We start from the raw sequence: 15,052 nt of genomic DNA on the forward strand, positions 1-15,052 counted from the left end.
GCGTATGATTGACAGTTGTCAGAAAGAACTATAGACCTAATATGATATGCCATAGAACCAAAATTGCAGGACATACATTTTATTGGTGGAAAACCATATTGTCTACCTGTGAATTAGTTTTCAATATAGATTACTATTCTGCTTTTGGCTGGTCAAGAAAGTATGCCAGATCATACCCTACATCAGCCTTAAAACTGTTTTTTTTTTTACATGTGGTTCCCATCGTTGCCAGAAAATCACAACCTATAACTTATCCCTAGATGGCACATTGAATTACACGAAGATCTGATCCTTGCAGGACTAATTAGATTGGGTGCATCATTGTTGTTTTCACTACCACCAATGTAATGTTCTGGATTCATCAGAATCATAAGCTATGTGACTCATGCTTTACCTGGATCACACAACGTGTCCCTGGATGCAACATTGACTAGTTTAGATGCCGTTTTCTAAGCTTAGGTAGCGTGTTATTGCCCATGGTTTGCCCAAAAGCTACTGATTGTAATGTTTCATATTTTCTATCCCTTGGCTATCAAATATGTCTTTACAGATTATGGAAACTCGAGTTGTTAATATAGCTACTTTGGGTATTGATTTAAAAATGTTCATGCACAGCTGGATTAATCTTGTGTCGTGCATTGTTCTTAGAATATAAGTTTGAAATGCAGCTATTTTGCCTTGTGTTAATTCAGTCTACCAGAAATCTCTGGAACCAGCTTGTCTTAGCAATTATTCAAGCTCTCTAACCATTCTTGATCTGCCAAGTCTAGTTCTGCCGTGGGACTATGAAACACCAATGAGATATTGTTAGGGTTCAGGCCAAGATTTGAGCATTTTATTAATTCAATGTTTGAGCATTTAATTTTTTCCATGCTGTGTTCTGTTATAGCTTATACATAAATTGAAAGGCATGCGGTCATTTTTTTAACTTCTCTGAAGATCGTATTGTTGACTGTTAGTCTGGGACATTTTATGACCAATCTTCAAGTTAGAAAATGCTTTGGGGTTGCTTGGAGGGGAGGGAGGGTTGATAGTAAAAAGGTTTCCGATAACCTTGTTTGTAAGTCACCCTCTCGGCACTCAACTTGTGTTCTAATTATTTAAGTGTGGGTGTCCAGATTATTTTTTTAGTTGATTTCAGGTATTGTGGATAGCACATAACTGAGTTACAAATGCAAATCTTGGCTCTGTCTTAGTGACTACAGGAACTGTATATATCCAACCTGTATTCTGTTTCAGGTCTGTAGGCCATTCACTTTTGCAAGACATGAATCATTCCCGTGGAACTTGTGATAGCCTGTCTCTGCACCTACTTTCAGTCAGTGTTGACCTAGACTTCAGGGCTGTGCGATTCATTGCCACTGCGTTTCATGGACTTACAGGTTGTGATGTTCACACCAAAAAAATACATCAACATGGAAGTTTGTATACAAAATAGATTCCCTCTTGGGAATTAGAAATGGAAAGATGTAGAGCAATAGATGACCGATCACCCAGTTCAGACAAAATGTGAAGGTCTTTCGGCACACGGACACAATTATCTACAATCTAATCACACAGAATGTAATGTATGTTACTGCTGTTCTTCCCTAACAGCTTCTAAGCAGTTTTTTTTGTAACTTAGTCTCTACAACTCTAATATTTAAGCCTCAACAAATAACAGACATAATGGAATCATGGCACTAAATGATTCTGCCCAAAACGCTGCCCTGTTTGAGAATGAGCTATGGCATCATGGAAAAGGTGGTTACTGCTTTACAAATATAAATACCATAAAATAGCATTGAAAAATCGATTCAAGAAAAAAGGCTGTAAGGGCTAAAGCATGCATTAGTGTTGTAGACTTTGCTGGAATGTTCTTAAAGGGCAAAATAGTATTCCACTTTTTAGTTACTAAATAGCTTTAACCTTGCATGAGTGTTCAATAGGCTTGTTTTGGTTTCACCTCCAAGCTGTTACCTTGAGGATTCCTCCGGTTCTCTCCTTGCAGTGCTCACCTGTCCTCAATCCATGTTGGATAGGCAAAAATGTAACTTTGTTTCTTTTCGTCCCAGATGATTTTTTGCCATGTTTAGCTATGACCAGTGTTGACTAACATCACAATTTTATATTGTGCTTGTGGAAGAAATTTTCAATTTCTTATGAACTGTTCTATTATGTGTATAGGGGAGTCTGTAGGGCTATTTGGTTTGTGATTACTGTATTTATTTTTTATTTATAAAGTTTTATATAGCGCGAACAAGATCCCGAAGGATATCAGAGCGCTTTACAGTACATTGGTGGAGAGAACAGAAGGAGATAAACACCGCAATTGTGGGGAAAAAAAACCAATGATAAACTGTAAGCAATGGTACACATAAAAGGTACAATATTAAGCAGACAATATAGTCCGTGACTGTTGTGCCATGGAGCTAGGAACCAAGAGACCGCCACCTAATGAGTGCCACAACCCCTTACGGTAGGAATTTGCTCATTAAGAATCTTTTGGCTTCCAGTTTGAAAGCCGAAATCAAGGCGAGTCTGCGTATATCCGGAGGAAGAGAGTTCCATATGGGGCAGCACCAGAGAAGGCTCAGTGACAAGTTCTCTTTTTACTAAGGATGATAGGTTTCAGGAGGAGAGTAGAGGCGATTCTAGATGCCCTCACGCCGCAGGATAATTCAGGTTTTTGCGCTAGATCAGTGGGGGTATTGTAGTGAAGGGCTTTGTGCGACGGGATTGCAATCTTTAGCTGGATTCTTGCGTCAAAGGGTAGCCAGTTGAAAAATGTAAGGACTGGGGATATGTGCTCATTTCTTTTGGAGCCTGTAATCAGTCTTGCTGCGGAGTTCAACGAGGCCCTCATTGGAGCCAAGGCGTATTTAGGAAGGCCACAGAGTAGATATAGATAATTTATGCAGCATTCCTTGTTCGTGGTCCTGAAGTTAGGCACATTCTGGTGCTATGAAAGCGTCCTCCGTTTCAGATGTATCCTTTTTCATCTGTAGAGTCTCATGCTTTGCTTTCTAACTTTGCAGTTGGTCATTGCTGCTCTTTGGCTGGTTTCATTTGGTTACTGTGTGCTCCTTTTGCAGTACATGCATTGATTATGTCTTGGATGATAAACATTTTTCTTTGGCAGTGGCTTTTTAGAATCTGGTGACCATTATTGCAAGTAGTGACAACCAAATACCTTCCTACCAGTAAAATTACCTCTAGTCCTCACATTGCTCAATAAGGCAAGAACTCATGATTTTTTGGAGAGCGAACAGATCAGAGCAAGTGCACGTGAATGCACTAGATCACTTGTACGCTCCCATAGGCATCCACCTACTTTGGCGATGGGAGTATGGGAAGGTAACGGGAGGATGGGGGAAGCACAGGAGATATTGCTCTTTTAATGGGAACACATTAGAAGAAATGGAGTGACTGTGAGGCTGTTTGAATAAATATAATGAAATACAATTCAAAAATTCAAGAGACTGGGCCTCAATTTTCACCAAACTGCTACCACTACTTTGATGGGATGTGCTTAGGAAATACAATGTTTCATTGCTGCACGTCCCCCATTTCATGCTGGCATGTTTAACCTGTTCATACCTTGCAATAGACTCCCAGAGTGGCTTATTCAGCAGTTCCAAATGGAAAAACAATTTTTAATGATGGCATGTCTGAGGACTAGAGCTCCCAACTGGGGAAATCGTTTCAAGCCACAATCAGGAGCACCCTTTTTGCTTGTATTCCATATTGGGTTTGGTAAAGCAGAAGTAGGACCTTCAGACATGTCCTTTTTGTTTCTGGAGCATGTCCTTTGTTTTTGGAGCATGTCCTATTACCGCCATTAAATGAAGCGTATGCGGTTTCATGTGCAATTTCACACCAAAGTGGCTCAGCAAGATTAATGCTCACTGATGACATCAAGCAAACACTTGTTCCAGCATTGATGTGAATTCTTGGCCTCATGTTGGGGCCTCATGCCCGTTGACACATGTGTGCTCATTAATGTAATCTTGACTCTCTATGGACCCAGCATTGAGTGCCTTTTGGACAATATCAGCGTTTCGGGTGATGAGGCCCCCGGATCAGTGGCATGTATGCCAGATGGCCACCTGACATGTGGCAGGCCAGTCTCCTTACCCAGGCAGAGATTAGTAATAACAGATCGATCCTCTTTCGCTGAGTGGGACCATTTGAATGATGTGGCTATCAGAAGCCCTGGTTGCCAATTGAGCTGCATCTTCACATGTAATGTTGGAATTGCATGCCATTCGGCTGGCCTTCACAGCTTTTCTACCTTCTATAAAAGGCAAGTCATTCCTGACAGACAACTTGACCAATTTGTCTTGCTAAGAAGTGGAGTCCTGTGCCCTTTGTCAAGAAGCTGAGTGTCACGGTGACTGTAACCACACAGGATCTTCCTGACAGTTGGACCTGTGACGGATTCAGTCCGTGTTGCGTCAGATAATCACATGTGTTCTCTTGCTGATAACTGGCATCTGTATTGAGAGGTGGCACAGGGCATCTTCGCCCAGTGGGGTGTGCCCTCTGTAGATCTGAATTCTTCCACCAACTCTGATGAGTTTTCAGCCTAATGCACCCTGAAGTTTTCTTCTTGAGAGTCCCTAGGAGATGTGTCCTGCTTTTGGTGGGACTGTGGTCTCCTGTATAAATTTCCAACTCTGCTGCTAATCCACCAGATCTTAAATGAGATCAAGCAGGACCTAGGCTCAGCTCGTTTGGAAGCCCTGGACTGGGCCTGGAACGAATACTCTGAGCTCCTTGATCTCATGATAAACCATTCGCTTTGACTGCTACTTAGAGAGGACCTGCTGTCCCAGCAATAAGCAGGATCCTGCATTCAGGTATTCACAATGTACACCTTCATGCATGCTATTGAATCGGATCAACTTAGATGTTTTGTTTTTCTGTTAGAGGCGATGGATGTCATTTTGGCTGCTGGTTAATCAGCCTCGAAGTCCCTTTAAACTGTCCATTGTCCCCTGGTGCGGGGTGAAGGTTGATCATCTGAAGGATAAGCTTTCTGATGTCTTGTTTGTTTTTCCTTTGCCCTGGTGAGGTTTTGTTGTGTGCATTGTTAAAGGCTACTTCTTGGTTTGACAATCTTTCTTCACTTGCCTCATCTGGCCTTTTTATTCAAATCACCCGTTTTGATGCATTTTTGTAGAGGCTTTCACATATTTTCCCCCTTCGCCTTTCATTGTTCCGTAGTGAAATAGGAATTTGGTTCCTACTTTTCCGAGGTGTCATTTCTTCAAGCCTCTGCATAGCTGAACCCTGTGACTCTGAAGGCCCTGTTTCTCTGTCATAATTTCTGCATGTTTAGTGAGCTGCAGCCATTATTGTTCCGGCCTACATATGCTACCTTTTTTTCATGACAAGTTTGTGCTTCAGACATGTGCATCTTTTCTTCAAAAAGCTGTGCCTTTCTTTCATGTGAAGCAATCCATCACACTCTGAGTTCTTCTCTCCACGACATACAAGGATGAGGCGGGCTTAACAGGATAGCCCCTAACAAGGCCTTCCGTTTCTACATTGATTATACTAAAGAGTCCTGAGTGGACCATCAGATCTTCAGATTCGCTGGTCAGAACTTCCATAAATTAACCTTAACATGATGAATTGTCCTTTTCATCAAAATGTTGATGCCTGGACCAAGAAGGATCTCCTCAAGACTATGGGGATCATTACACCTGCTCATTCTGGGGAATACTCTGTCTAATCACACCACCATCTGCCTCCTCCCCATTGTGTGAAGTTGAGTTTTTGGAGCCATAAGGTTTCAAGTTAGATCATGCATACTGTCCCTATTTTCATTTTGTAAATCATGAGTCATATCTGAGGGTCTGGAAAATGTCATTGAATAAACTTACTTCCGCGTGCAGCGGTGGCTCCAATATAAGACTCCTTGTCATCATGTCTAGTGGCGGGACAAAATCACATGGGGCCGATGAGCTACTTGTTGGTTCACATAAATCACTGTAAAGAGTTTCCTGCATTCACTTTTTCCATCCTGAGAGCTTCAAAGATAAATTAATTTGCAGTTAGATGGGGTATCAGAAAAAGTGTCTGACGGGAACTTGTTCCATTAAAGCCCAGTACCTCAAACCAGGGCTGGGCTGGCCATTATGTCACTGGCATTTTCCTGGTCAGCTGCAGGCAACACAGGGCTGCTTTCACGGCTGGATTGGCTTTCTGAGACCCAACAATGGCCCCATTTTTGCTTTTGTCTTATGTAGTCTTGGGGGAGCTTGAACGTTCTTGCCAGGGCTGATTTTGTTTTCCAGTCTACCTTACATTTACTCTGTGCCGGATTGAAGAATACCAAAAAGTGAGGAGTGTGGAATGCTTGAATTAATTTCAGCCACTAGTAATTACTCAGAGCAGCATCCCAGTCTGTTTATTTTGCACACCATCTCACTTCAGTTTGGACCCAGCCATATGCAAATCAGTCTTGCCCTTGCTCCAGTAGGAACAGTCCAGCCCACACTGCCAGGCCACGCCCACACTGAATGAGAACAGAATGAACCCAGGGCCAGTTTCATCCTTCTTGGGGGTCATCACCCGGATTTTGCTTCTGTCCAGAGTATCGTGTGCACAGGTCCCACGTCTACGCATACCTGTCCACTTAGGGCATCACATTGAAGTATATGAAAAAGTGATTTATGGAATGCTTGAATTAACCTCCGTCACTAGTAATTACTCTGGGCCACATCCCAGTTTATCATTATTTTGCACACCATGCCACCACAGTTTGGACCCAGCCATGTGCAAATCAGTCTGAACCCTGCTCCAGTAGAACACCTCCAAGAAGACTGGGTGGGGAGGTCCAAACCTTGGCATTATGTATTTGAATTCTTTTTAAAATGGTCCACATTATTTAAAATACTACTTTGTTGCTCTGTGCATTAAAATATGGGAACAGACATTTTGTCATTTGACCTCGGGCTCATCTCGGTGGAGTTGATGCTTATTGACATGCATTCACTGTTTTAATGGCATATCATATAAACAGATTACTGCTTAATCAATAATTAGAATACTACCTGATCAATAATTATATTGACATTTCGTAATTTACTATGTTGGCCTAATGAGTTTACTCATAAGAAATGATTTCTGGCTCTGAAGTAGGTCGCTTGAATTTGTTTGTTTGTATTGCCTTCAAAATAAAGAATATTGCCAACAACTTGCTAGAAATATTTGTCCAATGAAAATGTGGTAGGCGAAGTAAATTAGACTGTATAATAAATACATTTCAGTTTTAATGTTTATAGTTCTGTTTGTTCAATCTTTCTAACAGGAAGTGCAGCGCTGTACGGCCGACATGAGCATCACAGCAGAACATTCCAACCATCCCGATAACAAGCACAAAAACAGATACATAAACATTGTAGCATGTAAGTAAACAAATATGAATACATTTGCAGAGTTCCAAAGGGAAATTACATGAAAGCATTGCGAATCAGATGTGCTCATGATTGTAGTCATTACCCACTGCATGGGAAGTGGCTGTACATGTTCATCTAGATGCAGATGGGTTGCTATAAATAGGCTCTGTAGCACACATTGCTATCCTCAGTGAGATTTTTATGGCAACACCGGAGGGTTCTATTATTCTTCCTTACCTTGCTTTAATCAGCATACCAGCCGAGGTATAACAAAATACTACACTTCCCAGAATCCTATGGGAAGTGCACAACCCAAACAGAATAGTGCAAACTATCGGCACCAAGCAGTGACAACTAAAGTACCTGATTGCAAGCAACCCATCATTCTTGCTCGGAATTTTGGTACTCTGCTCACAGCTATATTCAGTTTCTAGCACGTGTCTTTATATAGCAAATGGTTCTTATATTTGCTGGCTCATTCAATTAATTGGCATGTAAAGCTTTTGTTCTTTGTTTCGGTAGTGCACAGTGTGTGCATGGCGTATTTGAAGCACCCACTTTTTCAGTGACTCATCGTTTTTATTATTCCCAAGTGCTCCCTTTGTACCATTTCAGCACTCATCCCACACGATAGTGTCTTTATTCCCACAAATTAATGCTTGCCCTTTTTTAACTGGTGTGTCACGGTAACTTCAGGTTAGCCAACTCGCACAGAAATGTTTTTAGCACCTGTGTTCTTCACCCTCCGAATGCAGCCCTACCTGTGAAGGAACGCACGTTTTTTCCGGCATTTGGCAGCTTATGTACACATACGCCTGCCCTTTGCACACACAGGCTTGTGGCAGGCTTTGTGTACACAGTCGCACCTTATGTAATGTGTAATGTGTATACTTGTAAAGCGCACTGTTGCCAGCCGGCGTCCTGGCGCTGTATACCGCTGGGGAACCCGTTTTGGCTTTCCCTGTGGGATGGTCCCTGCTGGGAATCCCCAAGGTGGAGCCAGTCATCCCCGACATTGATGGGGCCGTTGTGGAGATTAGGCAAGCCAATGCCCAGAGTTGCTGAGTGGGACCCCTGGTTAGAGTAGGCACCGAGGCGAGAATTATCGAGTCCGCTGACCCTGGTCCGCGACCCTGCCGCGTCTGGAATCGAACCCTGGTCCCGGGCCGACTTCTGCTTCCGGGTCTGCCGCCTCTAACCAGTGAGCCACACCACTCCACCTTCAGCAGCTCCCGGCATCCTCTGGCAAAGAGTGCACACCCAATTCCACATACCAGTTTTTTTTGTCTACCACCACATTAGTTTCTCTAAGTTAGTTGGTTGAGATTGCTTCTATTCTGTCATACACACACCCAGGGAAATTTTACACATTTCTACAGCTATTTAGTTTTCTTAGCAATATAGTTACATTAGCAATTTATCTATATTATTCTGATAAAAGGGTTCTTTATTTTTAGCTCTCGTAATCATTCTTAGCCCTAACATATTTCAAAGTTAAGTATGAAGAGTCTCATTTTTTATTCACATGACCACAATGTTTTCATTCCATCCACAGTGGTATCTTTTGTTAAAATGTGTCCTCTTTCTTTAAAGTATCTCTAACAATAAGGATACATCCATTTCACAAGCCCTGTCTAGGGCTAAATATGTCCTTTCTGCAGGATTTGTCAGCTTTGCCTGGACTCTGAACGTAAAAAAATATGTATACTTTTGCTGTGGTAGCACTGAGCCCCCTAGACTTGCTTTAACACTTAGTGTAAAACTTACAAGGGTCTGATGAAATTTCTTTCCTTTTGTCTTAAAAAAAAAAAAAAAAGAAAAAGAGAGAAGCAATGCAATTAAGTGGTCGGAAAGGATATGCCTTGCCTTTGGAGAAGGATACTCCTGTTCTAAATCAATGATGGAAGCCCCTCTATTGGAACTAATGAGGTCTGCAGTCTTTTTGAAAGAAGTAGGAACCTCTGAACCAAGAGTGACATTTGTGGAAGTGACTAGTACAGGGAGTCCTGCCTTGAGCACCTTTTGCAAAAATAGGAATCCAACACCGTAATTTGGGATGGTTGCGCCTTGTCCAGAGAAGTGAATGTTCAGACTTTTTTTCCTTTGCCTTTATAAAAGGCTTCAAACTAAAGACCTTCAGCTTCATTGTTTGTCTCTGTGCTGGAGATGGTGCCTAGATTGTGGTCCATTTTGAGAGCAAATCCATTTCTTCATTCAAGAAATACCAAAGCATTAGCATTTTGTGGAGCATTTTGCACCCTATTCGAAAGGGATTATTGGTGAACCACCTAGTCTCACGTCTCTGCGATACTCAAATTCTTTGTTAAATGACCCATAACATCCACCGGCCTAGTTCCCAAGAATGTGAGAGATGATCAGTACCTTTTTGGGGTCTACTTAAATACTTGGAGAAATAGTACCATCATTTGGTCGTTCGATATGTGCGGGGGAGGTAAAACTGTAACCTGGGGAAGGTTGAGAGCACCCTGCACCCTTCATATTGCATACACATTTGCCTACAGTTCAACATAATCTGCTGTAGAGATTATTACCAATGTGGTCAAATGTAACCCATTCAATTGGGTTTAAGTGGTGGTTTAGGGATTGATCAAACATGGGATCCGGTAAAGTGTATGTAACCTCTACTGGAAAAAATTTTGCCATTCACTTGTTAAAGTGTTGATGTCTGTAACTTGTGATTTTTCCCTGTGGTACCAAACCAATGCATCAGAATCAGTCATTTCATTGTGAATATCTGTAGTATCAGACCCCTCAATAGTGTTCGTATAATGAGCGTGTATTAGGTAAATCAAAAATCGACATACTGACGCCAAAACCCCTACCTCTCAGTTTGGATGTGTGGGTGGTTGCAAATCCATATCCATTTGGGAAGAACCTGCCCCATATGAGTAATCCACACAGCTCGAAGCCACCTTGAATGGATTACTTCAGATTACTTGAGTCTGCAAAGCATAGCTTACTTCAGAATAATGTCCAGTGTTCCAGCGTAGGTGAGATATCAGCAAGTAATACATGCCTTGGTAACTGCGTTATGGCAGTCTCATGTTTGGTATCCATTGTCAATAGATTGTCCAATGCTGATTCCATTCTGTCAAAATCTTGTGAGGAAACGTACATGGTCAGTATCACAATATAATCCTGAAAAACATGTGCTTTGTGGCTACAAGTATTTTGGGACTGCTTCGGTAACCCGAGGTATTTAGTCACAGGCTGAAGTATCATAATTTATGGCTTCTGGCTTATTTAGAGTTTACTGTTTAGTCCGTGTGGAATAGCTGACTTTTGGAAAGGTATGTAGATCCATTTTCAGCTTTTGTTACTTAAAGTATATATATATATATATATATATATATATATATATATATATATATATATATATATATATATATATATATATATATATATATATATATATATATATATATATATTCATACTCGTACCCTCTCAGCGACGCGCCCACCATCCAGAGCCATCAAACAAGAGGAAAACGGAAGACCCAGAGTGCAGGTGAGTTCTTTTATTTCTCAGTACACCACGGCAGCATAACGTTTCGGCCTGCACAGAGGCCTTGGTCACATGACGCACCGAGAGAGTTGCGTGAATTTAAAGTGCTCGTGCATTCAAAATATTACAATTTGATTGGTTAGGTGATTTGTGGGGGAGTATCCACATTGGATTATTGACAGCGTGTTGCGATTATTGTAGGGACACAAGATCATTCAAGTACTGCCTATTTCATTAATAACTGTTTAAATACAATTTTATCCGTAAAATCGATAAATACGTGACAAAGAAAATCTTATGTCATTATAAAATACATACAAAGCATTTCATATATTTACAACTATTTACACAAAACGATATCATATGCCTTAATAGCAATATTTACATATGTAATTCGATAGTTGATTGATCGGATACATAGGCTTATATGCTTTTCACCTCACCTACATGTAATACTATTTTGACTAATAGATACCAATTGGAAATCGCATGTTTTTAAGGATTGAACAATATCATTTCCACGTACTTGCCATAACTCCTCCAGACACCATAATACTGTAATACGCGAATGCATTTTGAAACAAAGGTGATTAAAAACAATAGTTTGCTAAATTATTATTTGCATGCAGCCTGATGCACCTTCTGACAGGAACTAACAAATGGATATGTTGTTACTCAAGGGTGACCAGTAACCTAGTTGTTTGTTTCATATACAGTTGTATTGGCCACCAGTAACATAACGTGCAAAGCAAGCATTATTATTTGTTAAACCAAACACAGATGAGCAGACAGGGAGATCGAATATTTAAGGATAACACCTATCAGGAGCTCCTATAGACACGTATAAAAATCCTCCGTGGAGTTGAGACCATTGGGAGTCTTGCTGTCCATTTCCAGGATATACCTGGTCTCAAGTGCCCTTAGGATGCCCTCTCTATTGCCACCTCTCCTTAACGGACCTACAGAGTCTATGGCATAGTATCTAAGGAGTCCGCTATCATTGTTGTGGTGCTCCTTAAAATGCCTTGCCACCGGATATGCGGCATCATTGGTGTTGATGGCCCTAATGTGCTGGAGTACCCGTTTGTGGACCTGCAATTTGGTACTGCCAATATATTGCAGACCACATGGGCACTCCAGCACATAAACCACATATTCCGTCTTACATGTCAACTGTTTGTTAATTTTACGAGGCACTGTGGAGAATGCTGTTAGGAACTTGGTTTTATTGAGCCCTTGCGAGCATGCTTTGCAGCTAGAGCACTTTCTAAAGCCCCTACTTGCTGCTAGCCAATTTTTAGGTGGAATCACCACCGGACTGGATTTAACTAAAGCATCCTGTAACAAGTATGCTTTTCGGTAGGTGATAATTGGTTTATTGGGCATATGTTCTCCAATTACTGGATCTAATTTGATTAAGTTCCAGTGGTGATTGATTATTTTTCTCAGTGCCGCATGTTGACTATTGTAGGTCCAAGTAAGCCTGACTGGTTGGATACCATCGGATTTTGTGGCCCTCTGTGCTTTCTTATAGATCAGTGCATTGCTGCGAGATATATATCTTTTAGCATCCTTAGCTAACCAGGGTAAGTCTTATAAACCTTTCATTTTAGCCGTTCATCCATATCGGCTTAATTTATGCTGGTAGATGAGTTGATGGAGAACAAATGCTGGTTGGTAATTTTCCTTTTGCTAATCTGCCTATTACTGAATATCATCCTCTCTGGGATGGTAATTTTTGTCTTCCATGTCTTTGCTGCTTGGCCTGATAAAAATCTGTTGTCTTAAAAATGTTATCCACCATATTCACAACGCTATTGTGTTTAGAATCTATCAGAACAATTTCTAATGGCAGCTAGTTTCTTATGTCCAAGATTAAGATTTTCCTACCTGATAGTTTTCCCTCTAGGGGCCTCTCTTAATAACTTGTGTAAGGAAAAATATATAATTTGCTAACTGTTGAATATCCATTTTTTCCTGATAAAAAAATGTGTTTTTATGTAGGTGCTTGAAGACTAATGAAAATAAAACAAAGTCCTAAAGAGCCCTTTCTTCCTAACCTGTAATTTGTTTAAGGAAACCACAGGTTCCAGTGTTCTCTCTGACTTTAGCCTGTTTGGGGGGGGAGGGGTAGATGGTTTTAAACCTTTATGCCATTGGCATAATTTACTTGGGGACAGGAGCCTCTGTCTGGATACAATTCTGAGAACAGTTTATTAGACTAATGGCAGTAGTTTCCATAGGTTTTATTGGAAGCTAGTTCCTCATGCTTCTATTACAGTTGTCAGTATGCATCAAAGAAGTGTATATGAGCCTCTGGTCTTGAAAACGAATAACAGAATTTCCTAACTAGGTAGTGTTAGAAAGCCCTTATTCTATTTAAGATACGAGGTGGTTATTATCCCTCAGGCTTCTTTTCACCCTTTTTCCCATCTTAATTGTTCTGTATGTAGCTTCTGTATTTGCTAATACTCCAAGCACCTATAAAAATGTCATATAGCTTTGTCGATTTCATGTTGGGAGCTGCCATTCTATTTTGTTTCACCATCCTTAAATGACTCTAATGCAAGAACGTATGCTAGTTGTTTGTTTGATGGTGTATACCTTTCTTCTATTGGTTGTTCACTTCCTACAGGATCTGGGAAAGCTTAGTCTTTTTTTTATACCCTGGCTGCCATGTGGATTAAAACAAGAAAATTAAGCAGAGTACTTATCTCCGTCTCGCTAATAAAACCAGAACTTTCCAACACTACCCAGGAAGTAAAATCCGCATTCTAGGCACGTTTGCTCTTGGATGTAACAAATTAAAATATTTTTTTGCCAATTTTGAGATATGAGGTCAATGTTGAGCAACATTCAACACTCTCAATGGGGTTAGCACAACATTTTGTGATATATCTTGCTTTTGCACTTCCTGTGAGTTGTTTGAAACTTCAAAAATATGCACAACTCCAGAATGAAGATCCATCAAGCCAAGATGGCCGCCTGGCAGGAGCTCCCGTGAAGAGCTCCTGGTGCTGGGGATCCCATACTGGGCTTTATCCCTATTAGCACACACCAGCTCGCCGGAACGTGAAGCAGAAAAGTAACTGGAGCAAAAGTAATCGGATTGGCAAGTAACTGGATTGCCCGAGGGGTCCTCTCACGGAGGTTGGAGCCTGAAGCTGCGGGAGCCGGCTGAGCCGCCACTGGATTCAAGCCCTCGCGCACCCACCGAGACAGAGTCTGACCTGATGAAGGAGGCCAGACCCTGAGGAACTGGGAGCCTGCTGAGCCGGCACTCTTCATCGGTGATTGACGACTGCGGAGCCACCGCAACCTGCCACTGGACCCGTGCCTCCAGACACCCCATCGCGGCGCAGCTGAAGCCCCGGGGAGCCTGCTGAGTCGGCTCTGCGGATTGTCCCGCGCTCGCACCACCACAGCAGAGGACTCCAGACACCACGGCTGAGGTCTCCAGACACCCTCTTCGCGGCGCAGTGGAAGCACTGGGACCAGTAATCAACAGATCACCCCAGCAGCACCGGGACCAAAGCGGATCGAGCACCGGACCCCTCCCCCCCTCCCGATCAAAGGCAGATGCTGGCCGCTACTCGGGAACAAGGGAACAACGGACAACACTCACGGCAGCGGAGCACCGCGGGATAGCCGGCACCAGGACGAACACCGGACCCCGCCTCCACTCACGAGTTGAAGCAGCGACCCCCCCCACCCAGAAGACGCCGGTCGCACACCGGGACGAGGCCACGACATCACCCCCCCTCTCCCGCCCGCTCTGCAGTAAAGGAAGCCCAGCGGACTGGAGGGCTGAGAGGAGCGGGGGACGCCGGCTTGGTAATCAGTTGCAGACACTGGGGAGGCACATTAGCGTGCAGCGGACCCAGCGGACACAGTCTTTAATAACAACAAAAAAAAGGTATTTGTGCATTTTCCCGGTTCTCAACTGTATTGTACAAAATGGCGGGAGTCTGAAAAACAAAAAAACTAAGGCTATAAATCACCTACTGTGCCCACGAGGTTCCATCGGGATGAGCCTCCCTCACAGTGTGTAAACGAAACTGATCTCACTGCTCACAAAGCATGAAAATAAAAAGAGGACTAATGTCTCTTGTCCACCTATGTGGCGGCCATTTTGGCA

General features: G+C 42.2%; 1 protein-coding gene across 6 annotated transcripts in view; it reads left to right on the forward strand.

The window, feature by feature from the left end:
• Positions 1-15,052, forward strand: part of PTPRG (protein tyrosine phosphatase receptor type G) — a 1,220,925-nt gene that overhangs the window by 998,639 nt on the left and 207,234 nt on the right. For all 6 annotated transcript variants that reach the window (XM_078661520.1, XM_078661521.1, XM_078661522.1 and 3 more), the window contains one exon: positions 7,301-7,397. In XM_078661520.1, coding sequence (XP_078517646.1) covers positions 7,301-7,397 — 97 coding nt within the window. The remainder of the gene's footprint in view (positions 1-7,300; positions 7,398-15,052) is intronic.

The sequence above is a fragment of the Lissotriton helveticus genome, chromosome 9 (genome assembly GCF_964261635.1).
Source record: "Lissotriton helveticus chromosome 9, aLisHel1.1, whole genome shotgun sequence".
Lineage (NCBI taxonomy): Eukaryota > Metazoa > Chordata > Amphibia > Caudata > Salamandridae > Lissotriton > Lissotriton helveticus.